Source organism: Phocoena sinus, chromosome 14 (assembly GCF_008692025.1).
Source record: "Phocoena sinus isolate mPhoSin1 chromosome 14, mPhoSin1.pri, whole genome shotgun sequence".
NCBI lineage: Eukaryota > Metazoa > Chordata > Mammalia > Artiodactyla > Phocoenidae > Phocoena > Phocoena sinus.
Window position 1 is genome coordinate 49,618,760 of NC_045776.1, and position 27,775 is coordinate 49,646,534.

Genomic DNA, 27,775 nt, shown 5'->3' on the forward strand with positions numbered 1-27,775 from the left:
GTGGTTCCATCAAGGTCCTAATCCCTACAGCGGAGCCCAGGACTGGCTTTACTCCGGCAGCTACTGGGACAGAAACTACTTCAATTTGCCTGACATTTATTAAAACATAGACAAGTTGGAGCATTTGGCTAATCTACAGATAAGACTTAAACCTGTGTTTTAAATTTTTCTTCTTTGATTTCTACTCATCTTTTGAAAAGAGAAAAAATCCTCTCATGATAACTTGCATTTCACCCAACAAAAGTAGGGCATAAGGTGGATACTGGTGATGAAAAGTCTTTGGAAAAATGGGTAATTTTGCTATCCCAACATGCTTATTTGGAATACTATTTTATCTAGAGGTATGGGAAACTGTTGGAGAATATGCTTTTTGGTGGTTGCTGTTGCCATATTCACTGAAGGTTTATACCTAAATGTAACTTTAGCTTTATGGAATTATATAGTAACCCAAATCAAGTTATTTTGAATATTTTTAGGCTGTCATGCTTGAATGTTTTAGATTTAACTTCGAAATGTTTAGAATTCTCCTATATGTTTATATGCTCAAATATAGAGGTTATGCCATCTTGTAAAGACTGCATTGAAAAGATGGCTTTTCTTCTTACTAATCCTCTCAATTTTACCCCTTCCCACCTCTAAAAAGAAAAACAATGCCTGAATGTTCAGAAGAGAGATTCCTGATTTGAAAATTCTAAACTGGAAAAGGTATTTCGTTTGCTTATTTTAGTGCTCTGATTTTACTTTTACAATGTTCTATAATTAATGTCATTAGAATTCAGATGTTTGAGTTGTACATGTTTGAATTGAAAATATGTATAAAACGTAGCAATTCACAAAAATACCCCAGAAATATAGATTTTAGTCACCATCATTACGTAATGAGAAACCTTTTTAAATGCTTCAACTCCCAGTGGCAAATGCCACCAGAGAAATTCAGTTGTACTCATGTATTATAAGTATCAGACTATATAAAAGAAGGTCTTGTGCATTTCAAGTTTGCAAGGCACCTGTGTACTTAAGATACGTATGGAGACCTACTTGTACAGTAGCTTTGCCCCTTTAATTGGGGTACATTAATCTTACGGTATTTATCTACCCAACCCCAGACTGAGATATTGCTCCAGGGGGCCTTAGGTAGCTGCCAGTAAGTTATTTTAATGGCTGTCGTGAAGTTAACAAGTGTTATAATGAAATAATCTACCTGATGCTAAATAAAGGCTTTAGAATGTTCAAAACAGTGTGGTCTCTTTTAAACTTTGAAATAGTCTAATGCTGCACTTAATAGGATGCCAGATTGTCAGGTGTCCTTACAAGAAAGTAAGTCCTTGTGCTGCCACGGTCCCCAGGGCCAGAGCTCACCCCCGGGCTCACGTGCTAAGTAGGCAGTTAGCACTCACTGTTCTCTGGGTAAATACAGTATTTATTAGAGCAAGGTGCCACTGTCTTCACTTGGTGTGAATGCCAAATACAGAATTACCAAGTGGAATACCTTGGTAGAAAATCGCTAGAGTGGAAAGTTTTTTTTTTTACAATGTATATGAGCATTGGAAAATGCTATTGTGTCATATCACAAGTCTGAAAATATTTAGGACCTGTTGTGTTCAGATGTTTGTACACTGCCTAAATTATAAAATAAGCAAGGCGACGAGGTTTTATGCTTGCATGAAGTTTATTGATATATTACGCTTGGTGGCAGACTCCACCTTGAAGGTCAGCTCAAACAGTGTCATCTTCGGCACCTGTTAGGAATAATGTAAATAGTGACTTGTTTAGTCATAAAACTGAACATGTAAAATGAGTGGATGATCAGAAATGCAAGTTCTAGCCTGCTCTCCTGCTAAGCTCTTAACTATGTTATCCGTGCACGTGCACTAAGATATCCTAGCACCTCATGCCCAAAATGGCCATTTTGACAGTTCCACTAGAAGTCTAAAGGCTCATAGTCCTAAGATATTTTCAGAAGTCTCCTGAAGTATGGTAACTGTGGTACTTGAACCTGCCTAAAACTGAAATCTAGCTTTGTCAGTGAGACATGCAGCTGCTGTCATTCTTCTGGCTCCCCACTGAACTTTCAGCCCCAGTCTCTTCGTTTGGGAGGCAGGGCCCTGAGTTACGTGGTCCCCTCTTCACGTCTGACTTCACCGTATGTGCTCTCCCCAGCTCCTCCCAGCCTGTCTCCTTGCGGCCAACTTGCAGAGTCTTAAGCCCCATGCTTTTTCCTGCCCTTGGCCTCCTTCTCCTGTGCAGACGTCAGTTTACATCTATGCCTGAACACCCCATCTAATAGAGGGCCTGGATCAGTACTACTGGTTTTCTTCCTAATAAATACTTCACGTATCATTTACTTTTCTAAGGTGTGGCCGCATGTTTTGCTTGCTCTGCTGTACGTACACACCTGGGGAAGGAGAGGCTAGTGCTGTATGTGGTAGTAAGTACTGGTTGAATAAAAATTTTTTAATGATTTGTGAGTGATAAAAACTTATCTATGGTTAACACCACTTGTCCCTTTAGCTCATGAATGTGTTTCCAACCTATCCATTCTGCTGTAAGTATTCACTGTACAAGGGAGCAGGCTTACCGCATTGACTGGGTGCTCCATGTATAATCTCTCACCTTGTCCTCCCCGCCCCTGAAACCTGCCAACTAGACTATAAAATTCCCACACGAGACTGTCTTATCTGTATGTTAATCCATCCCTTTGGCATCTTCTACGGGGCTCAACACAACGCCAGGTTTTCAGAGGTGGCTGAGGTGGTCGCTTGGTTATGTGTTTTAGGCACCAGACCCTTGGTGTGCGGCACAGTGCGCCTGCTGTGCGCTGAGTCGTAACGTGGTAGGGAGGTGGGGGCACTGCGTGTCTCCATTCAGTGTCTTAAAATACCTCAGTCTCTAGGTCAACAGATCAACCTGCTTGAAAACTCAAGTGTGTTAAGGCCCACATATCATGGGAAGAGAATTTACCTGCCAGTTTCAAGTTTCTGCTCTGCGAACATTGGCAGTAGTCACAGTTATTTCTCCAGCAATACCGTAACTTCCAAAGGGAGGACATTTGTCACCAAATCCTGAACGCTTTTTGGCTACATCTTCTACTGGGAAAGCGACAGAAAGAAAAACTGGACTTTGTGGTCTGGGGACATCTTGTCCACTTGTAGGAGGATTAGCATTCTGGGGATTGGGGGTTTGTTTCTGGAATTTCTGATCTGCAGGAACAGCAATGGGTACTTGCACTGCAGCGTATCTCTTCAAGGCATCTGACTGGGAAACAGCGTGTCCAGGAACAGGCTTCCAATCCTGTGCTTCCTGAACATTTGAGCCCACTAAAATAAAAGGCGGGGCACTGGTCTTCTTGCTGTCCATCATCCCGTAAGTTGGAGAAGTAACTTTTGGTGGATGCTGCAGAAACTGTGGATCCTTAGAATTAGGTAAATAGAGGGTTGCCTGGGGGAAAGGCCCAGGTGCAGGTGGTGGTGATGGGCGACTTTGTTGACTCATATCAGTTAGACAATAAAGGGTCCACATGTTAGAATATGGTGGTGGTTGTCCTGCTTCGCTTGCTGCTATTGCTATAAAAAAAAAAATTTGCAGGTGTTAAAGATTTGGTCTCTGTATCAGGCGCTATGCACAGAAATGGTTTTTTTACATATAAACAAACAGCTGTAGTAATATGTGCCATAAAGCATGCTATAGAGAGGGCTAAATGTGTTTGGTAATGTGAAAGAAAAGAGATTCTCTACAGTCAAAAACGAGAACAGTGTTGTGATAGCCAGTGGCACGGACACTAGGGTTGTGGCTGAGAAGCAATCTCATTCTAAGTTGCTGTTTCCAGGAACTTAACTGTAGACATGGCTTCTGCAGGGTCCTCAGAGGAAATGGAGAATCAACAATTCTGGCTCTACCAAAAAAATCAACTGAAGAGTGTGTTAAGCCATTGAAAAAAGCATTAAAAAAGGCACTGATGTGTCTGCATAGTGATTGTTCTCTTTACGGAAGAAGTCAGCACTACGTGTCATCTTTTGATCACATAATCAAGGACCTCTGGCCCTTTGCAGGCGGCATCGTCTCCCATCAGTTTGTCACTGCACACAAAACATCACATAATCTAGGACTCGGAACCTGAGAGCACTGCTCCCTCTTCGGCAAGGCTTGAAATCATAGGTCCTGGGTGGCGGTAGAAGGCTGGTTGGTCGCACAGTGGATCTTTAAGTAAAAAGAGGTCTCGGGGGGCCGTCCGTCTACTTACACCAAGGCATCTACCGTGTCAAGTTAGACTTGCCTAATTGAAGACAGTGCCGTCTTGGAGAACGAGTCCCAGAAGCTGGGACGGAGGAGCAGAGGTTCCTGATGGAGGAGCTGCACTTGGCCCAGCTGTGCTGAGTCACCCTCTGAACACGGCACGCATCCCCAGTGCAGCTTTGTTTTCTTCCCCGGAAAAGAAAATAACACTATGCACACAATTAAGCTGTGTTTTCAATAGCTTCAGATGCTTTCAACTGATAGTTCTGGAAGCTAATTAAAAATACGCACGAGCCCAGTCTTCAGGTTTTTGTGAAATACCCTTAGTGCTCGGGAAATAGTGAAGCACTTGAGAACAGCAACTTGGGAGGGAAGTGCTGCTTAGGCCACAAGTGTAATGCCAGCCCCACAGACTACGTTCCAACACTGCCCTCTGCCTTTTCAGCTGCGCAGAATCCCCGTCACACTGCCAGACAGAATTTGATTTCTAAACACCTGCTGTGCCACTTTTTTATCATTCTGGCTCTGGTGAGAGTCAAGGGTGAGAGAGTTTCTGCAAAAGGAATGGCGCGGTTGGTTCCTGCACGTCCCACCTCCCTAAACGGATAAGGGCCGCTGCACTTGCCTAGATGGATTGGGAGGGTGAGCAGACCAAATGCCATAATTAGATCGAGATGGGAGGTCAAACCGTGTCTGTGTCACAGGAAAGCGGTAGTGATAGTTCGGCAGCCAAGAAAGCAGCTTGATTTGGGCGCCTGTCGGGGAACCGAGGGAGGGAAGCCGGCCAGCTTTGCCGCGTCCATCCTTTCTGCTGCTGCTACCTCCCCGCTCCCCTGGTGACAGAACTTCAGCTTGACCTTTCCTCTCTCCATCTAGCTATGAAGCCGCTCGCTCATCTGCGGGAAGCTCCCAGGCGGGACGTCAGGGCTTGACCAGCCCCCAGACCAGGTTGCAGAGTTCTCCCACCTCAGCGCAAAAGCAGTCAAACGCACCACCATTTCTTTCACGTTTTTAATGCCATCGCCTGTGTAAATACTTTGTCGTCATTTGATTTTACTTTTACAGGTGAGAGATTTCAAACCAACACCCCTTAGTTATGGTTTTGCAGGAGTATCCAGATCACATGAACGTGTTTTACAGCTGACAACAGGCTCTACCATTTTTCACCACATGGTATGTCCAAAACAACACGAAAGTGCTAGATGACCGAACTTTGAGGCCAAGCAGTGGTGATGTTGCTTTAAAATCACTCATCTCGTAAGAGTAAAATCTCAGATACAACAAAGTCTTTAAATAGGTTTGGCATTTTAACTACTACTAAAAACAAAGCTTTTTGACCAACCTGCAGGGAGCCTACCTAGATGGTCACCTGAAATATAGATGTCACTGGAAGCACCGTTTTTCATTTTGTAAGTAATTATCTTACCTGGCTCCGTCAAACCTTGTTTAGGTGCTACTTCCCATTCTGGTTCGATTTCTGGTTCATTAAGACCTGGAACAGGAGGTTAGGGGCCACTAGATGATCTTACGGACGCACCTGAGCGCACTACTTGTGCGGCTTCCCCTGAGAGCGCGGGTTTGACCTCCGTCTCCTGGGACGCACGGTTTTCCCATGAGTCCTCCTGCCCAGCACTGCCAGGGGCCAGCGCAAAGATGTCCACTTCAAGGTGCACAGATATTTCAGAGCTCACTGTTGTGGCAGAGCCGTCTGCCTCCACGTGTACTGAGGAGTCATATTTTGCACTCTCCAACTGCACAAAGTTTGCAGAACCCACAGATTTTTCAGACACGTGTGAGGCTGTCTTGCCTACTACAAGTATGGGACTAAGGGGTGGTGACTGCTCGTTTCCTTTAAGACAAGCAGCTTGATCGGAAAAGGGGATAACTGTTTGTTCCAGTATTTGCTCAACATTAGTAACTCCTTCGATCACAGGCTCATCTTTACAGATAGATGCTCTGTGCGTGGTGGATGGCACCTCAATAGCAGCCTGCAAAGGGGCCTGAGGAGCTTGACTGTGAGCAGGAGGTTCTTGTTCATCCTGCAAGGGGAATGAGGAAGCCAGTGGTGGTTCAGCCTTATGGTGTTTAGGTTCACAACCCAAATCTACATGGACAGATGTCTCGCTCAGAACCTGCACTGCGGCCATCTCTCCAGAATGCACAGGAGTGCCCACCACATCATCTTCAGCAGCCTCTGAGCTCAGCACCTCCTCGGGAAAAACGGGCATACTTGTTGCCACGTCCACCATTAAAATTTCAGAGTGATCCGAGTGAACCGAGGAAACATTACCTAACATCTGAGCAGCAAACTGAGCTGGGTCCACAGGGACATAGGCCAGCTCGGGCGAGACAGCTGCTGGCGACGGCGGTGAGGCTGGGGTGGCGTTCTCAGGGGCGGTCAGTTTCGAAGGAGCACGAGCTACTTCAGGGGCGCCCTCGGGCTCTGAGAGCAGCTCAGCATGAACTGACGGGAACTGCGTGGTTTTGTTGCTAAACTGCGGTGCAGTTATGTTGTCCTCCTCTGTGTCCGTAGATTTTTCCATCCATTTAGGTTCCTGGGAAACTGTAGATGTTCTTTCTGGCTCTTTCATGCATTCTGGTTTCTTCTCTTGTGCCATTCCTTCTGACCACTTCTCCCCTAAAAAAATGAGAGTTAGATGGGTTAATAAGTACTTATTCCCCAAAAAAGGAATTATGAAGAAAGCATAGGTTGAGCTTTCAAATGTCACTATATACGCAAGTACAAAAGAGTTTTGCTTTAGTTTCCAACATCTGTAACTTCACTGTGGGCAAAACAAAACCTTCCTGTCCTTATCCACTCAAAAGACAACTTGCTTCAGTTCCTTAGAAATAAGTGACTCTAACACTCAGATACCACCTTGAGCTGGTCAGCGTCAGGGGAAAGATCATAACTGCCTAAAAGTAAGCAGAAAACGTCCATGGAAAAAGCTCCTGATCCAGACTTCCACACGAAACTGGGGAAAGAAAAAAACACTTCGTAACTTGGTAATGAAACAAATGCTGTCGTATGATTAAAGGCATTCTTCAGTTTAAGAAAATTGGTATATAAAGTTCAACTTAATGAATTGGAAAACTAGGGGACTATAGAATATTTTTACATTAGGAAACGTCATGTTTTCTATTCTAAAAATGGTAGCACCTGCTGGTAAGGTGTGATAATGCAGCCGAAGTACTGACCCAGAAGAGCAGCAGATAGACAGCTCTGGTTCCAGAAGTAGGGCTCAGTGAATCCTCAGGCAGGAGGAAAAAAAACATGGCTTAGAAGGTCAAGACAACTGATGACATCCAGAAACCCCTAGAGCTAGAAAACTGCTGTAACACCATCTTCTGGACTCAGCGTTCTGCTTGTCACACGTCTAACCTCATCAGACGTCTGTCACAGCTGCTTACTTTACTGAGGAGTCTCTCTTTGGGGAAGCATTTACCTAATATCATGAAATCTGCAGGAAAAGGAGAATTTGCCTTACAAGAACATACTTGCTTCAAGTCAAAACTTTGGAAACATGTCTTCATGGGTCCAGCTCTTTTCCAAAGAACAGTGTCCTCCAGGGTCTCCTTCTACATTAGCGGCTGATTTTTTGTAAACTCGAATCAGGTGTCTAATTCTGGACATGGATACCACACAAACGCTCACATGCTAAGAAAAGTTTCAAAAAGACAGAAAAGCCACATCTACTCTTACCTCCCTCTGCTTCTAGAACAATGACCTCATTTTCTAACCAGCCACCTCCTCAGGACTTCCCCACCCATTTCCAGTCAAAGCCCTTTACCCACTAATACACTTGACTGTTTGTGCTGTGTGTAAAATACACTAGGCATTGTTGAGGATGGAAAAATTATTAGGACAAGACCTCATAAAGCTTAGGGGAAATAAGATATACAGATATTACCGGTTAAAAGTGCAAGTACTTAACAAGGGTACCATTTAAGACCTATGGAAGCTCAGAGGAGGAAAAGATATCCTCTGGCTGGAGGAATAAGGGAAATTTTGTTTAAATAAGCCTGGCCTTACGCTTAAGATAAAGCTGCACAAACTGTCTGCCCATCACAATGAGGAAAAGCCAGATAAACGTCAAAATGATAACTGTGAGCCCATCAGAGAGCAGAGTCACAAGGCAGTCAAGTGATCTGATTTCCAAAGAGTAACCAGCCCAAGGAGAGAAGGGCCACAGAACTCTCTCATCTGTGGCAGGGCCTGGAAACGTCACCACCATACCAGCTGGTAAGGTATCAGCTAAAATCTTAATGAACTGATGAAAGCCAAATGTGGGCTAAGATGTCTGTCTGGAATAGTCTGGGACTCCAGACACAAGAAGTTCACACTCACAGGCACTTTTGTGGAAGATGGAAGCAGGGTAGAAGGCCAGAGGGGAATCCTGTATCAACAGCAAACAGAGCGCTCCTTCCTACCCCTGGGGCAGAGGCAGGAAACACTAGCTCAAGACTGACCACAGATACGAGGCAGAGATTGCCGCAGACAACTGACAGGAACACTGAGAAAGCCCCATCCTCAATGCCTGGTGCAAAGATCACCTAGGTCAGAGAATCCCTGCCCCGAGAGCCCAGGACCAGCAAAGAGGAACAGCAGCTGCCCCAGGAGGGAGGGGCAAGTGTGGGGAGAGATGCCCTCAGTGAGGCCGGCTGGCAGGGAAGGCCGAGGGCAAGGTCAGGCACCCACCGCTAAAGGAATTTGAGGCCCGTGGAACAGTGAAGGTAGGAGAGCCACCACGAAGCCCAAGCCCAACTTCTCACTAGACTCACCTAGACACCTACACAGCAGTTCAAGGCCTCTACAACACTCTTTTCCCCCACAAGGACCTAAATTCCCCAAGTAATGATTTATTTCCCCTGAGAGTTTTCAAGAACCCAACCAATTTAGGGACTAGATCACTGCAATCCCTAGATTGCCTGCATGGGACTCATGTGATACATCACTTACACGATAGGAATTCAGCTTCTGTGGAAAGGGCCACTTAACCTTTTCAAAGTATCTCACAGGCTTGTCATACCTAGAATTGTATCTAGGAGCTTAATCTTTAGGTTTAGTATTTTTGCCTCTAGAAGTCCCCTGTTAAATAACCATTCTGGAAAGGTAAAGCATTATATAATTATGAATCATAACTCATCAGAGAATTTATGATGTTGCTTCCTTCCCCACAACTTTTTCATAGTAAAAAGGTGTATGAGAAGATCTGGGTTCAGTCCTGTGATTGAATAGATGCATGGCCAAGTCAACGGTTCTGAGCTTCAACCTCCTGGTGTGCAAAATGGGGATTTTAATTCTGACCTCACTGAGGTTTTGTAGAGATTAAATGGAGTCATTCACCTAAAAGTGTTCTATAAACTGTAAATCACATATAAATGGGAAAAGAATAAATCAACACCTAGTTAAAAAAGTTTTGAAATGTGATATCAAATTAAAAATTATAAGCCTCACATCTTTAAATCAGCTTTGATTAAAATTAATTGGCAATTTCATAATCTGGATGATAAAATGCAGGGTGTTTTTTCCCATTTATAATATATGTATTTGTATATATACATATATACATATATGTCATATATACTATTTTTAATAGATATATTTCATCACTGTAACATTAAGTTGAGATCAAATACCTTAAGCTTTAACAGTGTTTTTGAAAATGTAAAGCACTAGATGAACCATTTGGTTTTGTTTAGAATACATGACAGAATGTTAGCAAACATACACAAACAAGTTATCACATAATTATATTGCGTTCCTGTTGATATCTATTATTACAAAAGGTAAAGAGCTTTTCTCTGATGTTTTAAGGTCTGTTTAACAGTTCCAAAGATTGCCGACTTGTAACACTGAGATTATGTTTGTGTAGAAAACTATTTCTTAAAGTTGTAAACTAGGTTTGCTATAGGTTGATCTTACATGTCAACCTCATGAAGATGAACTCAGTATGACGTCAGTAATCTGGTTTTACTTGAACTACAAAAAAAACAAAAAACTGCATGAACTCTCAGAATTACATACATCACTGAAGGCACTTCTTCCTCTAAAACATTTCTTTCTAAGTTTAATAAATGACTGATTAAAACTCACTGTAGAATCCTGATTTTCCATGAAACCAATCAGATAGATACATTCCAAGCATACAGTATTTCTTGGAATAGGCAGAACTCACGTGGAGACTTGGGGTGCTTGGGGCATGATCAGGGAAGAATAAGGAAAAAAGGCATGTCTGGCACTGAAGGGAAATCTGAAAGCTGTCCCAGACAAGAGGAGAATATGAAGCAGGACATAATAGGAGATGGGAGAAGTGATTAATAGGAGAGGGGAGAGGAGAGGACTGCAGGAGGGGAACTCACAGGAGTGCTTGGACTCAAGAATTTGAAGTAAGTTAGGTACATATAGTTTTAAAAGTTTAAAAGAGAAGAAGATTCCAACTACTGTGTGTTGGAATAATATATGTATATATACCCCTGGGGCAGAGGCAGGAAACACTAGCTCAAGACTGACCACAGATACGAGGCAGAGATTGCCGCGGACAACTGACAGGAACACCAGTGACTATAAAGTAGGTGGTCTGTTTCTTTTCTCTCCTTCCTCTCTTCTCTTCCTTGTATTCATTCTTTAGTCACCAATCCTTAATTCCTATTATGTGATAGACACTGGAGAATCTCCTAAATAGTACAGTCTGATTAGGGTTAGAGGCACATAAACAGATGACAATGTGATCAGTGCAGTGACTGAAAGATGTATTGGATACAGTGGCTTTTAGGTAATTTTTGTTAAGCTTAAATGAGAAGGGGCAGGTGTGAAAGGGGCCCCGCACAACTGCCCCATCCAAGATGCCAAAGAGCCCCTGCAGAGTACAGGTGTAAACCAGCCCTGTGCATTCTGATTTCCCTTATCAGAAAATTTATCAGTCTCCCTTGGCCAATGGGACAGAAGTGGAAGTCTGCTAGACTTCTTAGATTTTACTTTTTTAATGAAAGAAAAAAGTATCATTGATGCCACCACTTCCTCCTCCTTCCTGATTTATACATGGATATAATGCCTAGAGCAGTGGCATAAGGCTACAAACAAAATATGCTAAGAATGATAAAGCAGAGAACCTAGATAATTGATGCTTTATTATTATAATATCAGCAGCAGAATGAACAGCACTTCCAGATATCTTGTTTTTCACTGCTAATCGGTTTTCTGTTACTTGCAGCTGAGTACTTTCCTAATATGAGGCATAAGTTAGAAGTTATAAAGCAGGGACTTCCCTGGTGGTGCAGTGGATAAGACTCCACCTGCCAGTGCAGGGGACACGGGTTCGATCCCTCATCAGGGAAGATCCCACATGCCGCAGAGCAGCTAAGCTCGTGTGCCACAACTACTGAGCCTGTGCTCTAGAGCCTGCAAGCCACAACTACTGAAGCCCGTGTGCCTAGAGCCCGTGCTCTGCAACAAGAGAAGCCACCGCAAGGAGAAGCCTGTGCACTGCAGCAAAGAATAGCCCTTGCTCGCTGCAACTAGAGAAAGCCCACGCACAGCAACGAAGAACCAACACAGCCAAAAATAAATTAAAAATTAAATCTTAAAAAAAAAAAAGAGGGCTTCCCTGGTGGCACAGTGGTTGAGGGTCTGCCTGCCGATGCAGGGGACACGGGTTTGGGCCCCAGTCCGGGAGGATCCCGCATGCCGCCGAGCGGCTGGGCCTGTGAGCCATGGCCACTGAGCCTGCACGTCCAGAGCCTGTGCTCCACGACGGGAGAGGCCACAACAGTGCGAGGCCCGCGTACCGCAAAAAAAAAAAAAAAAAGTTGTAAAGCAACGTGAATGAGGGGGATTGTGGTATATGCTGCTTTTTAGATACCATGTCTGTTTTTATTCTATGAATTATGTATCCATTTTAATATCCATTTTCTCATTGGGTATTTAAATATGTTATCTTAAGATTTATCAAGGTGATCCGTTTGGATTTTCTATATCATGTCATCTGTGAATAAAGTACTTTTACTTCTTCCTTTCCAATATGTGTACCTCTTTTTTCCCCCGACCTTATTGCACTGACTAGAACCTACAGCACAGTGTTGAATAGAAATGGTGATGTCAGACATATCTATTCCGGTTCTAATCTTGATGGGAGATCAAAATTCACCATTTAGTATAACATTAGCTGTAAGTTTTTATGCATACACGTTATCAGATTTAGGAAGTTCCCTTTTTATTTCTTGTTTGCCTATAAACTTCTTTAGAAGTATTTCTTGTAGAGCAGGTCTGATGGCAGTGGATTCTCTCAGCTTTTGTCTGCCTGAGAATCTCTTTATTTTGCTTTCATTTTTAAAGGATATATTCACTGGATATATATTCATTCTAGGTTGGCAGCTTTTTGCTTTTAGCACCGTAGAGATGTCATTCCATTGTCTTTTGGCTTCTGTAGTTTGTTAAGAAATCTGCTATTTGTCTGATTATTCCCCAGAAAGTAATCTGCCTTTTTGCCCTGCCTGTTTTCATGATTTTGTCTTTTTCAGCAGTTTGACTATGATATACTGAAGCGTGGATTTCTTTGTTTTTATACTGCTGTGGGTTTACCAAACTTTTTGAATCTGTAGGTTGATGTCTTTCAATCAAATAATATTTTTCCATCTACTCTTTTCTCCTCTGAATCCAATTACATATTAGACCCTTTGATCATGTCTCACAAATGTGTCTTACACTCTTATTGTTTTTCTTCTTACTTCAATTTGGATATTTTCTATTGCCATGGTTTTTTAGTTTCTAATTCTGTCTTCTGCTAGTAAAGCCATCTAATAAAAATTTAGTTTGCAATTGTGAAATAACCATTTGTTTCTTATTTTAAGATTCTTACTCTGTTGAAGTTCTCCATCTTATGTAGTCCTTATGTAGTAATTCTAATATTTGGATCTTCTTTGGGTCTGCTTCTACAGAGTGTTTTATGTTTTAGTTCTTAATTATTAGTCACTTCCTCCCACTTCTCTGAATGAATGGTAGTTTTTAATTGTATGCTGGAAATTGTAAATGACACATTGTAGAGACTCTGACTATATTGTTTTCTTCTAAATGGTGTTGGTCTTACTCTAATAATGGCAAATCTGATCCTTCTGAGACTTCATTTTACATTTTGTTAAAATAGACATATTTCAGCTTTGTTCTTACTCCTAGCAGATTGTCTTTATTCCTAGGGTGTGACCTTCCTGGGGTCTCAACTGGATTGCCAGGGTTTCAGAAAACTCTCTTCATTTTGGCTGGGCCCAAACTCCAAAGCCTCCCCCAACACTGTACCACTTCTGAAATCCCTACCTAGCTTTCAGTCTTCCAACAGCTCTTCTCTGCTAAGCCTTCACAAGCCTTACAGTCCACACATGAGCACTTAGGAAATTGCCCCCCCACCAAAAAAAAGGAAATATTTTTGCAGACTTTTGGGGAATCCGTCTCTGCAAATGCCTCCTCTCTGGTGCTTTGTCACCCCAATCCCAGCCACATTAGTAGCTCCAAACTCTGCTTCTCTGTTCTCTCTTCCTGGAGAGACTTCCAATCTCTGCTTGGCCTCTATTTTCCTGCCCATGAATTTGAAAAATGACACTGGGGTGAATATGGGGCTCAATTTCTGTGAACCCCATTTCCCAAGAATCCAGACTTTGTTTTATATAATTTCTTCAGCTTTTACGGGTATTTATGATAGGAAGGTAAGTCCAATATTAGCTACTTCATCATAGCTGAAACTGAAACCTCTCAATTCCTCCTAGCACAGTATCTGGCAATGGATAGGAATTTAAATATTTGTTAAATGAAATAGTGAATTGGACTTTAAGGATATATAGAATTTGAAAGAAATGGGAGGGAAAGGAACTCCTGGAGGGAGTTAGCATAAGCCAAAATCAAATGATCAAAATCAAAATTACTTTTTCAAAAAATGACAAGTTGTCAGTCTGGTGCATAAGGTCTGTGAAGATATGAAATAAGAGATAATTGCAAAGGTAGGATAGATTTAGCTCATAGAAAGCTTTGCATGCCATGGTCTTATAAAGGGATCAAAAGTTACCTACTATAACTTAGACATGCCAGAAAGCATTACTTTACTTTCTCTAGCTGATCTCAAATTGCATTAAAATGCTTACTTCCCAAAGGCAAAATTTATTTGGTCTTACTTAAAAATATTTGTCCCTTCCAGTTTAAAAGTCGCTTTGGGTTTATTATTCAGTCTTTTTGGGTATTGCTTTTTTTCAAAAGTTCTCCCCACTTCTGAAGAGGGGATCTGAGTGCTGTGGTGAGCTCTGGCTCTGATCCACATGTTGTCCTTCTCTGCTGGCTCTCAATTACCTCTGGTAGAGGCATAACTCATACTGCCTGTGTTCTGGGTGCTAGTCTCTGACTTCACTGTATTTACTACTCAAGTTTCTACTTTGTGAAATGTGTGGCCTGTGTGCTTATTTCACTGAAGGACTGAGAGATTCCCTTCCTAATTTGGTCCTTTAGCAATTAAGGCCTAGCTGAAAGTTTATTTTATTCCCAGCTTCAACATTTTGCACTTAGCTCTCTATTAGTGGGTTGAGTCACTTCACTTTTTCCCATCTGGATTACTTGCTGGTCAGCACTCTGGGACAATCTAAACACATCTGGATCCACTAAAAGCCACACACAGGACATAGGACACAAGAAATATTATCTCAGTCTCATCTGAGAAACACTCTCCATTATTTCTAATCCATTGCTTCAAATGTAATTATTTTATTCAACCAGTATTTACTGAATGTCTGATCATGACAGTTACCACAGTGCAGGAGCTGAATGTAGCAGGTGATGTGCTAAAGGCAGTCCCATGCTAACCACTCAGCTTCTGAGAAGCATGCATTCTTCTAGACAGCACCCAGGAATGCAGAGAACAAGCCACCTGCTTGATGAGTCTTAGGGAATTCTGATCATAAATTCCACCTACCTTCCTTATCACCAGTTTCACTGTCACCTAGCACTTTTCATGCACTACCTACACCCCAGCACCACAATCCCATTGTCAAGAAGGACTTTCCATTTCCCTTTCCTGTGCAGCAGGAAATGGCCTTATATCTTATCTTTTTTCCTCCCTCCTCTATGGCTTATATAAAGTAAAAACTTGATTCTGGTCATGTTAAGTCTTAAATCAAAACTCAGCTTCAGAAATTCCAAGAAAAAACAGGCTCCTGCAAAACTCTAAAGTGTTAGCTTTTTTATTACGAACTTTGGAAACTCAATACTGAGTAATGACTTCCTTGCTCCAGACTATATTTACCTTTTCCCTACAGTAAATTAATGCTTCAATGGGTAGAGATCAGCAGAGCAAACAAGAAAAAAATAGAGGTTATCTGAAATCAAGAGTATAGTAATTTAATATTTTTTAGAAGTACCCCTACAACACTAAAGAGTCTGGAACAGTATGGAGCTATCAGAGTTCCTGGATAGCAGAGTCAGATACTTAAGGAAGAAAGGTGTCCTTCCTTCATGTAACTGACATCTACTTGTGGCTCCTGACCTCACCTTGGCAGCCTGGTTTACCATCCTAGCTTTCCTGGTTTTACTTATCTGCTTCTTCCCCGGCCCCCTCCTCTCTTAATCCTGACCCTGTGTTTCTGTCCGTAGTCTGACAATCTGACCCCAGTTCTTGACTATACCATTTGCTCAGTGATTTATTTGCGATCTTTAGTATGGACAACTCCCCCAAGTGATTAATCTTACCACATCATTAAAGCACGAAGGACCTAAGCCCCACTCCCAACAACATCGCCAGATAATCACTACAACTTTTTTTTTAAGTCAAAAAAAAAAAAAGTGAAAATTCTTAACCTTGGTACAAATTACCACCCTGCCAAGGCAAACACAAGACTTGCAGAAATAAGAGGGTCCTTCTGACACAATACTCATCCCTGTTTAGGGAATCAGTATAGCCTTACTTGAAAAAAATGCCCAGGAAAATACAGAGTACACCAGAGCCTCATAAAATTTAGTATGGATAGTCCTGAAATAGATTTCTTGTTTTTTTAATGAGTGGATAGCTACAAGTATGTGTAATGAATTCTATAAGGCATAAAAATAGAATTTGGCATAAGAAACTGAAAACATATATTATGACTATCTAATATGAATATATAACTCAAGATAATATTTAATGATATGCATAACTGTTACGGTGCTACGTAAGGATTGAAACTGGGCTCAGTGATGAGCAGCAGTTTGTGACTCTAATTACTACTCTATGGCCATGCCAAGAACGTCCAGGGTCAGTTAGAAAAGTTAACAGGTAACTCAGTTGGGGATCTAGGTGGGCTAGGCCTTCTTGATTCTTCAAAAGAGGTGGCTATTTCCTGCCTCTTTTGGAAGCCAAGACAGGAATAACACTAGAAACTAGACTCAATTAGGCTTAAAAGGACGGAAGGTGATAGTGGTGTTGAGATCTCACCACTCTCGTGGAGAAACCACTGCCCTCTTTGTGGAGTGGTGAAAAGATCAGAATTAGTACACTCCTTCCTGACAGGAGGAAGAAGTGAAAAGTGGGAGATAATGTGGGGAAAGAGAACTGAGATTTCACTCCGAGTTCAAAAATTAAAGGTTTTTCTAGAGGGCTCCTAGTGATCCCTACTAATGAGTCCTACTACTACTAGGAAGATCTTCATGCACTAGGAAGATCTAAGTTTAGATCCCAACTCTACCGATTAATATTTTAGAAACTTACAAGTTATCTAATTACTCCCAAGCATCAGATTTCTCTTGAGTAAAGTTGTAGTGATGTTACCTACCTTATAGAGTTCTCTTAATTGACAAAATATATTGTAAATGCCTAGGACAAAACAGTTACTCAAAAAATTCCATTCCACTTCTTCCTTCTTTTCCTAGATATACTAAGTGGTAGAACTTGAGACAACAGTTTTGCCTTAAAATATTGCCTGAGTTTCTAAAATCCCCTCAATGATTCATGTGGATTAGTGAAGAAGCTCTCCTGAGAAGACTGAGAAATAGAAAAGCTTTCACTGATTCATCCAGTAGTAAGACCTATTTAATCAAGTTGCAGAAAAATACAAGAGGAGGATCCAAGAAAGTGTTTTACATGAGCTGCTTTGGAAATGAGCACATGTGGGTGAAACGCCACAATGGAGGCCTGGATAGAGCCAGGCTCTGGAAAATGGGAGAAAAGATGAGAGATGACAGAGAAGTGAGAAAAGCTGCTCTCGTGTCTGGTTCTTTTCCTCCTCCCTCCTTCATCACCTGCCTTTGCAAGAAAGTTTGAATGCAATGGGGAGATGGGTAAACACTATTGGTCCTATGATGAGGCCTACCAAAAATGGGGCTCCTTCTAGGAAAAATCCCAGAATGGAGGGTTTAAATAAAATAAATGGTATGTGCAGGATATACTTATCTCCATACTTTCCATGCATACGGGCAGCTTGGTAGTAATGCTGCTAGGCAGCAAACTAACCAGCTGGAAATAACTTTGGGGGATACATCTGATATCTGGGAGATGAGTGGGCACCAATGCATCAGGGATGGTAGTTTAGCTCTTGCTTCTATCACCAAGTTCTAATAACTGGTGCTGTCTTTTTTTTCCTGCTGTACAGCAAAGTGATTCAGTTATATATTATTTTTATATTCTTTTCCGTTATGGTTTAACACAGGTTATTGAATATAGTTCCCTGTGCTATTCAGTAGGACCTTGTTTATCCATTCTATATATACTAATGAAGAAGTCCATTAAGAAGCCATTTGGCATGACAATAAAAGGCAGACAAAATGAGCCCAATTGATACTAGACCGTAACACTGAATATATTTTCTGGTTATACCTTGTGTTACCTTCCCCAACTCTCTGGGGAAGAACAAGCAACATTCGTTTCTACTCTACTGTCTAAAGAGCAATCTGTTTCTACAGCCATACTGTGAGTCTACACTATGTCAATTTCTTTGATATCTACAGTTACTGGAGGAGAAAGGCAGCAGTATCTCCTACCCCTTACCTCCATCGAAAGCATGGCTGCTCCATTAGTTCAGTCTGTTAATTTTGAACCCTGAGATTCAAAGATGTTACCCTAGCTGGACCAAAATCCACGTCAGTTTAGTCCACTTGCTAAGCTGAATGGTGGGTATACTCTTCAGTAAACAGATTAGCCACAAAGGCTACCACTTAGTTACTTACAACCATAAAGAGTCAGTGATAGAGTCACTGACTTTATCACCATTCTCAAACACAGCAAGCCTGCACAGCCAGTCCTCTCAAAGATAGCTCCTGGTATAAAGGACACAAGTACAAAGGCCATAATAACTTTGACCGCCTGGAAGATCAGGCTCATGGGAAGGGGGAGAGTGGTCAGTGTTCCAGCATTTGTCTGTATATCCTGCTGGTGGTAAGCAAATCTCAGATCTCTTTCCTTTGGTAAGCTGAGAATGCCATCAGGACCCTGCAGGGAAGCACCCAGACTAGACAATAAAATATTCCTAAACCATGGCGATTCACTCTCCTGCCCCTTGAAATGCTGACTCTTGCTATTCTTAATCTTGTTTTCTGTTTTGGGAGTCTCTTTCACTGTAGATCCAAACCCTCATGATTTTTACATTTTCCTAGGTCTACCCCTAATTTCTCCCTATCTTGGCTATGTTATCGATTAACATCAGTGGCAGAGAATAAAAGTGGCCAAAACTCACTGATCCTACCTTTACTTTTTCTATGGTCACTTCACAATGTTGGTCAGCCAATGTAGCATTATTTAGTTATTTCTCACACTCACCTTAAGTCACCATTTTCTCCACAAAATTCTTCCAAAAGCTTTTCTTACCGTTCTTTTAGATATGTGTGCCTGTCCTTGGGGTTTAACTAATATATCCTCTTCTGCTTATATTGATCTTCCCAAATGTTCATAGTGTAAACTTTGCCTTTTTCCTTTCTCCCCCCCTGACTTCTTCACTGCTCCTCCATCAACTCAGTTTCATGTTGTTATGTTCACATAAGATAGACATTTACACATATACACGTAAAACAAGTTTTTCTAAGCAGACATACAGCCTTACATCACAGGGACAGGCCAGAGACCACCTTCTATGAAAAACTTATTTCTTCACTACATAAAGAGACTCTTGGAACAGAAAAGATGGTTAGTGACACCTAATCGATGTCCTGTCCTCCAAGCTGGACTGCACTTAAACCATCATGGGGAGAAAAAAAAAAAGGGTGATTAACCTTTTCTACTAAAATAATCTTCCAAGAATAGTGTTTCTACAATGTTCCTAAGTGATGTGTCTCATTATAATTTGAGTATTACCACAAAATTCAATTCAAAGACAGGCAAATTGGAAAGGGCTTGAGTCATAGTTGGCACACACTCTTCTAGGTCTCACTGTACCAAATGGTTTGCAAAAGAAGAGTGTTTCCTATTTTAAAATTTAGAATCCTCCAAAATGTCAGTTCTCAGATTTTTTAAAAAACTGATTCAATAATAAAAATAAAGCATCAGTGTGATTATTTAAACAGACAATATTTGTAAGCATCACTCTTAAGCTTAAATGTATGCTATACATTTAATGATGCAATAATTTATAACTAGATTTTTATTAAACTCTTACTACTTACTGTACTTACCTTTTATCTGATGAAATTGTTTAACAAGATCTTTTACATCCAGAGAATTATTTCCTAAAGAAATACAGGAAATCAGATACATAAAACTCCCAATTTAAAATGCTTTCTTTTTCAAAGCAACAAATATATAAAGCAATATAACAAACCTTCTCTAAACACAATAAGTTCTTTGAAATAAACTGCTGCAAACTGGGTGATGTTTGGTGGATTGGTCTTGAGTATGGCTCTGCTAACTCCCTCAAGCAGAGTCTTGAGGCCATAAGGTACGACAAGTCTGGGCCTTGCAGAAATCATTCTGGCGGGATGTCTGTAATCTCAACTATAATGAAGAAACACAAAGTCTTATAAATAGTATATAAGGTTTTTATTAAAAATTTACAAGTTAACTATAGCTTCTAAGAACAAATCTATCTCCTATGAAAATCACTAGCCTTAGTTCTAATCTCTAGGTATTTATTCTAGTAAAATGGGCTAATGTTAACAGTAGTTTTAAAAACAGAACTATACTACCGACAACTTATTATGTGCAGGTGAGCAATCTAGTACTGTTAAAGGAATCCAGGGGAAAAGCCCTGCCAGGAACTCCAGTATGATATTAAAAACAAAGAACAAAAACAAACCAAACAAAACCTGTTTCTATAAAATTCAGTAAATATTTTGTGCAGTAAAATGTCAAGAAATATAAATCGAGCTCATTTATCTGTGTCCAAGAAACAGCCTTCCAAACCATATGGGAACTGGCTTTTCTATACATTCATCAAATAGAGTTACAAAGTAGAATTTCTACAAGAAAATGTATTTTTTCTCACTTTTCTAAATACATCCCCAGACACAGATCATCCTTAAGTATACATGTTTTAACTTTAATTTTGTTTTTAATATTCATCTGAGTAGTAACTTGTGGTATTATACCACCCACCACCATCCATACCTCTTTTCTCGTATCTTCCCTTAACCTCTGCCATAGTTTTCCTCTCTCCCTTCTTTTGGCTTTCTGGATTTTAAGTGGTACCAAGGGCATTGCACAGTCTTACCCGTAACTCTTAGCAGCAGAGATTGCCACCCTAAACTGTGTCAGTGTATGTGTGTCCTGTTTCATTCTAAAAAATTATTTAAGAGGGCTTATAAACATACACAAAGTAGAAAATTAAATATTTAAGGAACTCAGTTCAGTGGTTAAGGGGAAAAGTATGGTAGGAAAAATAGGATGAAGCCACAGGTAGTGTCCCAAGACAAGCCCCCTGAATTACCAAGTAGCCATCACATAATAGGAAATGGTTGGTTAAATAATTCAGGTTTCCTGAGATAAAAAACCAAATCAGTTGCTTGGGAGAATCACAGCTCTTCTGGGCACTGAGACCCAGGAGAAATTTCTCCTATGGGTCCTCATAAAGAGAAGAATAGTGTGATATAATGAACCATGTCCTCAACAATATCTCAATATTGTTGGGGCCAAGGGGCACTGTTTAGTTACAGCAGTTATACAAAAGGCCAACCTCTAATTAAAAAGCAACTAATAGCAAAATGCTGAATATTTTAAAAGCACATTTCATCTTCCTAAAGGTCAGGAAAAAATGAATATCGCCAGAGCAAAACCTTTGAGAATTAAGGGCACTGTATTCGATCGCCTAATGAAAACTTACTATCAGAGTATCATTCAACAGGAGATTTACTGAATTAAACCATCTTTAAAAAACCAGTAGTGCACCTGTAGCAGGGCCCCATGCTAAATGTTAAGGGACATAGGCGGTAATTATATGGATGATACATATTCACTTCATTTATATTTTATATATATATATATGTGTGCATATGTACGTATATACGTATATATATGTCCATATATACATATATACACATATGTATTTTTAACTACATCCGTTGCACCCCAGTGCACGTTGAAAGATGGGTCATGATTTGACAGTGGCTTACCGGTAGCCACGACGGAGCTAACAAAACACCCATTCTGTAGTCAGCAGTTGGTGCTACCGACCATGGGGAGAACGCCCACGCAGAGATCCTCGATTTGCCGCACCCCTCCCCCTCCCCAGGCTTTGTGAATGGTGCGGAGCCGTTTAGGGCCCCGGCCCCAGGGATGCGGAGCATCCTACGACGCAGCTCCTTACAAAGAGCTGTCCTCGACAAGATGAGACACGCTGTGACACCGATCCTCAACTACATCAACGGATAAAGTCACGAGTACAGACGCTGAGGGTTGTTTCAAATGACAGCTCACTAATTCTGCTCAAACTTCTCCTTGTGTGTTTGACAAAAACACATTTGTCAAACACTAACAGATTTTACATTCCCCACACCAAACCCGCTAACCTAGGGGTAACGCCTGAGCAGGAAAACGGTGCCTCTGGCTGAAGATGCGAGAATAGGGGCTTCGGGGCCACAGAAAACGTCAACGGCACCCACCACTCACTTCCTAAACACCTACGCTGGGGTCTGTGCTTGTTTTGCCGTTTGGCTGGCTTGGTGGAGGGGGCAGAAAGACCTGGGAGAGCGGGCGTCCAGATTCCACACCGACTAGTTCAGCGGTGGTGGCGGCGGACCCGCCGACCCACACCCCGTACCCGAGTCCCCCACACGCGCGTTGGCCGAAGGTTGTTGCCTCACTGGCCGGTGTGGGCACCCGCCGACCTCCCACTCCGGGGGCCGCCACCCTTCCCGACACGTGAACCGTCCACCAACCCCTCCACTGCGAGGGCCTAACTGCCGCTGGGCCGGGGGGCCTTTTCTCCAGACTTGCCCCACCTTCTCCTTTCCGGCTACGCTCTAAATAGCTTCCTCCTTGCCCCCTTGCGGGTGGCTCCTGGACAAACCCGCGCACCTGGCAGTGTCTTTTATACCTCTGGGGGACGTCACGCCTACGTCACAAAGCCCCGCCTTCTCGCTGAAGGCTCCAGACGGCCTCGGAAGGAGGCGGGGCCTCGGCGGCCCCAGCCAATGGGGAACCGAAAAGGACAAAAGCCGGAACTCGGCAGACCACTGTGGTGGGCTTCGCCTTTTCCGGCAGAATACAAAGGGGCGTGGGAAACTGACGTTTCCAAACTGCCGGGAGTCAGTCCAGGCGACAGCCTCTCCGCTTTGAATCTCTCGGTCTAAAATAAGAGCTGGCTTGGAAAGAAATAGATTTACGGCAGTTCTATCTTACTGCCACCGCATAACACCACTCTTGCCGCCCCCCCCTATAATCTGTTGCTCTCTAGTCACCTTTTTGAAGAATAATTTCTGCCACCATGTACACCACACTAGTACAACATCATGCAGCGCAGTACTTCCCTTGAGAAACTCGCCTGCCGAAAGAGAATCTGGCATTGATCCTGAGTCTTTCTGTCTCTCCGTAATTCTGGATCTTGCAATACCTCAGGCACGATGTGTCCTCCCAAACCATACCATCAGGGGCAGGTTGCAAAGTCGACGAGGACTGTGTATAACTTCAGCTCCGTTTCACCAAAGTAAAGGAACGCTGACTCCTTTAAAATACTCTGCTTTACCCATTCAGGTTCTCATTTGTGCTGGGCATTAAATACCACCACAGTCACGATGATCAGACTCGTAAGCAGCTTTCATTGTCATCCATTTCCACATGTTTAAAAGGCAACAAGAATCACTGTAAATCAACCGTTAAATAACATCAGGGCATAGATCTGACAAAACATTTTTACGTTACAAAAAATTAAGACTTCCAGAGCACTTTGCAGCAATAGGCAATGTTGAAGCCCCAGCCTACATCTATGCCGCACACGGCATTTTGAGGATATTGATCCGTCCGTTAATTATTACCGAGTGCCCATTATGTGGCAGACAAGCCCCCATTTCTCATGAAGGTTACGTTTTAAAAGAAGAAGGGCTTCCCTGGTGGTGCAGTGGTTGGGAGTCCACCCGCCAGTGTAGGGCACACGGGTTCGAGTTCTGGCCCAGGAAGATCCCACGTGCCGCAGAGCAGATAAGACCGTGCGCCACAACTACTGAGCCTGTGCTCTAGAGCCCACGAGCCACAACTACTGAGCCCACGTGCCTAGAGCCCGTGCTCTGCATCGAGAAGCCACCGCAATGAGAAGCCCGCTCACCGCAACGAAGAGTAGCCCCCACTCACCGCAAGTAGAGAAAGCCCGCATGCAGCACCGAAGACCCAACTTAGCCAAAAATAAATTAAAAAAAAAAAACAGTAAAGAAGAAATGCTCTCTTTTAGACTTTTAAGTGTGATGTTAGAACTGCAGATGGTATGCTTTTCGGTCCTCATCACTGCCGCACCACACTTTGGTAGTGTAAACAAAAGTGAAATGAGGGTTTGGTTTATAATATATTTAACTATCAAAGGTGTAATGAAACTGAGCTAAGAACCCCAAATACAAACATTAGACATCCCATGTATGGTGACTTCTGGAATGAGACACACATACCCTTGTGTCACCTAACCAACCTTGGTGCGTCATCTTGAACGCCAATTAGATGTTATGTGCTGTGCCGAATACCTGTTACTCAGAAGGCAAGCCTGTACTCTTTCCACATTTCTGCAATGACTGTTCTGTTCAAGTTGCTCTGAAATGCAAACTGTTAACAGTGAAAACATCTAACAAAAAATTTTCAAACCACTATGTGCTGCTTTGATTTCTAGAACTCCTAGTGATTTGATGTGACTTTACAATCTTCTTGTCCTTGTGTTCAATCTCTTTCAGTCACTAGGGATCTAACTAAATTGCAAATCTACTTCGTTCTCCATTGCTCCCTGACCCTCCCCCCTTCAAATACTTACTCTATAGAAATCCAAGGATCACGCTGTGACCTCTGTGTAACTACCTCATCTTACCATTTGGTTTCCACTTGACTTTCTAGAGACCTGGCCTGAATACACATGCTACCTGTCACCTCTGTGCCTTTGCTCATCAGATCCAAGGCCTGAGACATCCTTCCAGCCATCATTTTAACTTGACTGCATCCTTCTCCTCCTTTAAAAGTCAGCTCAGGAATCTCCTACTTTAGAAAACCAATGGGTTAGAAGCCTTTTTTTCAGTGGCCCCATAATATGCATAACCTTGCCATATGTTTGACTCTTCTCTCAGATTTACTAGATACTTACCAAGAGATGATAACCTAGGGCAATGTCTCTCTAATGTAGACCACCTGCATTAGAATTAGCCAAGGGCCCGTTAAAAATATCTTCCTAAGCCCTACCTAGAGCCTACTGAATCAGAATCTCAGAGTACGGATAATTTGTAAAACTAAAACTTGAGAAACACTAGCCTATGGGAGGAGAAAGTAAGTGTAATCCAGAGTTAAGCTAAGTTACAAGTGTGTTGTTTCTATTGAATACCCCAGTCAACTAGGAACTAGAGCTCAGCTCCCTTGCTAGTTTTCACACGTTAGCCAATTGTGTGATTTTTGCTCACTTTAACTGAAGGGGCACATTTTTTATGGACCAACTTTCCATTCTCTTGCTCCCCCCTCCCCTGTCCTTTTCTTTCTGTATTTCCTCTTTCTAGCTTCAAGTCCCCTCCCTCTACTATGTATCTTGTTGGGAGGATCTGGGCTTAACAAGATTTTTTTCCACAAAATATACAGGAGGGAAGGGAGGGAGGGACGGAGGGAAAGAGAGAGAAAGAAATACCAAACAGTACATTATGACTGTGTGACCATATACCTTCATAGGTAAAGGAGCCATATTTGAATACCTGCCACCACAATCTGCTTAAGGAAGCAACCAACTAGGAAAGTTTACATGGCAAAGGCATATATGTATGCACACACACACGCGCGTATGTGTATATTTTAAAAATCATGTATGCATTGTCCTTTGAGTTGGCAGAAAGATAAAAGTGCAAATTCTCTAAACAACTGACATACAATACGAGACAATAAATATTCTGATTTTCTGTGACATCTGAAAGTAATAACTCTTTACTCAAATACTTAGCTATCGTGCTGAAAAAGTAAAAGTAAAATCTTAAACACATTAATCACAAAGATGCATATTACATGATTAGTACTAGACGATGCCTCAAAGTGCGTCAAATTATAAATGTGTTCCGAGTACATAAAATATACGTTAGAGATTTCTCTCATAGGCACAATCTAATACACAAACACATCTGACACTTATAAATTAGAAGATCCATTTGACAGCCTCCAAAACAGGAAAAGGGGAAGAAGTGATGCCAACATAAAAAAGCACACATAGATGCAAATAGTTCTGCTTATATGATTATTTTCTTCATCAGCGAGGGGTAAAGAGCAATTTACACCAAACTAGGTTTCCAGGCAGATCACAGTAATTCACAGGTTGGATAAGTCATAGCACGAAGGCCAGAACCGTTATGAATTACTCAACTAAAAAAAATGTACTCAGATTTCAGTGAATCTAACAGTACAGTGTACTCACAGCATGGTTTTGTTATTTTAGAGTCTTCAGAACCACTGTCTACCCCTTCCCTTCTCCATGCTTTACCACCAGGTTCCCAGAAAAACCACAGGGGCTATCCTGCATCAAACCTAGAAGAGACAGTTTATAAATGCACCTGTCCTATAAACATACTATTAACAAAGACTTACTGGATGGCGTTCTAATGGTGTGTGTTCAGTTAAGTGAACTGAACACAAACTTATTTGAAATCCTGAAATCTCTCTGGAGAAATAAAAGTTTTTAAAGCAGTTAATATAGGAATTTTTTTAAAAAAATTCTAAAGTATGGGGCCTTATGTAATCTCTCAATACTGAAAAATAGTTCAAGCAACATTTGAACTGAAAATTCAATTAAGTATGAACTCTGGAGCAAAAACTTCATGATTCTAAATGTTCCACAATCATAACTGAGAAGTTTGCCACATATACTATAGCCAAAAAGACAACAAAATGGCAAGAGGCATATTTTAAAGATTCATAACATTCTTCCCTTCAGCCTTGATGAAACCAGGTATCTAACATTTTTAGACGTAAATTTTTCCTTTCCGAAGGCATCTACTGATACCTGACTTCTGGGTCTTCCCGTTCATGAAAGTAGGACAGAAATCTTTTCTCTCTGGCTAGCATCTAAAATCCCTGCAGCAGTCAGGCTAGAAAGAAAGTCAATGTTAATAAGCATTTTGGAAGTGAGAAAACATGAAGATAGATTAGCCAAAATCAATGAGGAACAATCATTTCTTTTGAAGAAGTTATTATTCCCTCAAAACCAGATGAAGTAGATTAAGGCTGCCAACATTCTAGCTGCTCCTTCCATGTCTGTTTTGAAGAGAAATATTTTAAAGTACTGACGTCGCATGAGATCATACTTCAGCTAAAAGGATATGTAAATAAATGACAGCCCAAGATGATATTCTTTATTGCAACGTAAATTTTAAGAAATAGCTAACCTTAAGATTTGAGCCAGGTTAGGCACACAATTATGACAGAAATTCTTAAGTGACTGAGGTATTTAGAGTCTTCAAAACCACAGGTGTGCAGTACTGAACAAAGAGGTAAATTAGGTGACAATAAAAATTAGCAACGAAGGATTAAAAAATAACTTTGAACTCTGTTTCCAATATCAATCACCTGAGCTAAGGGGAAAATGATTAAATCCTGGCAATAGACAGTCCAGTGAATCCTTCATCAGCAAATATTCTGAGGCAAAAGAATCGATGTTCATTCAAGAATAACCTTTTCAAGTAATTTGTTGAAAGATTTCCAAAAATTGGTAATTAGACAATTTATCATAAAGAAAAGGAAACACGAAAAATGTAGGTATTATTTATCCAGTCTATAGACTAGGTCTTCTAATAAATTAGCAAAATAGCTATACTTTCGGTTGTAAAACAATCTTCTGTTTGCTTTCACTTGACTGGCTGTCAAAGGAATAAAAGCGTCTGTCCTTTGAAACATTTTTGTAGACAATCTGGAGATAAGGATGACAACTTCAGCTGAAGAGTATTTGTATTTTAATAAGAAAACATGGA

General features: G+C 41.6%; 2 protein-coding genes across 7 annotated transcripts in view; one reads left to right on the forward strand and one right to left on the reverse strand.

The window, feature by feature from the left end:
• Positions 1-1,237, forward strand: part of OSBPL1A (oxysterol binding protein like 1A) — a 212,292-nt gene extending 211,055 nt beyond the window's left edge. Inside the window, 1 exon segment of the mRNA XM_032603377.1 lies at positions 1-1,237. Coding sequence (XP_032459268.1) covers positions 1-103 — 103 coding nt within the window. The 3' untranslated portion in view covers positions 104-1,237.
• On the reverse strand, positions 211-27,396 carry CABYR (calcium binding tyrosine phosphorylation regulated). Of its 6 annotated transcripts, none has more exons than XM_032603380.1 (6): positions 24,271-27,396; positions 19,984-23,456; positions 19,838-19,891; positions 5,771-6,871; positions 2,962-3,563; positions 211-1,739 (listed from the first exon to the last, which is right to left on the reverse strand). In XM_032603380.1, exons 2-5 carry the CDS (start codon positions 20,129-20,131, stop codon positions 2,971-2,973), a joined length of 1,896 nt encoding a protein of 631 aa, XP_032459271.1. In that variant the 5' UTR covers positions 20,132-23,456; positions 24,271-27,396; the 3' UTR covers positions 211-1,739; positions 2,962-2,970. The 6 variants fall into 6 exon arrangements, 5 of the variants coding, with proteins under 5 accessions (XP_032459271.1, XP_032459272.1, XP_032459274.1 ...); XM_032603381.1 differs by lacking the exon at positions 24,271-27,396 and having other exon boundaries at positions 19,984-20,156; positions 23,140-23,772; XM_032603383.1 differs by lacking the exon at positions 24,271-27,396 and having other exon boundaries at positions 6,524-6,871; positions 19,984-20,156; positions 22,598-23,772.
• Positions 27,397-27,775: the final 379 nt, after the last annotated feature.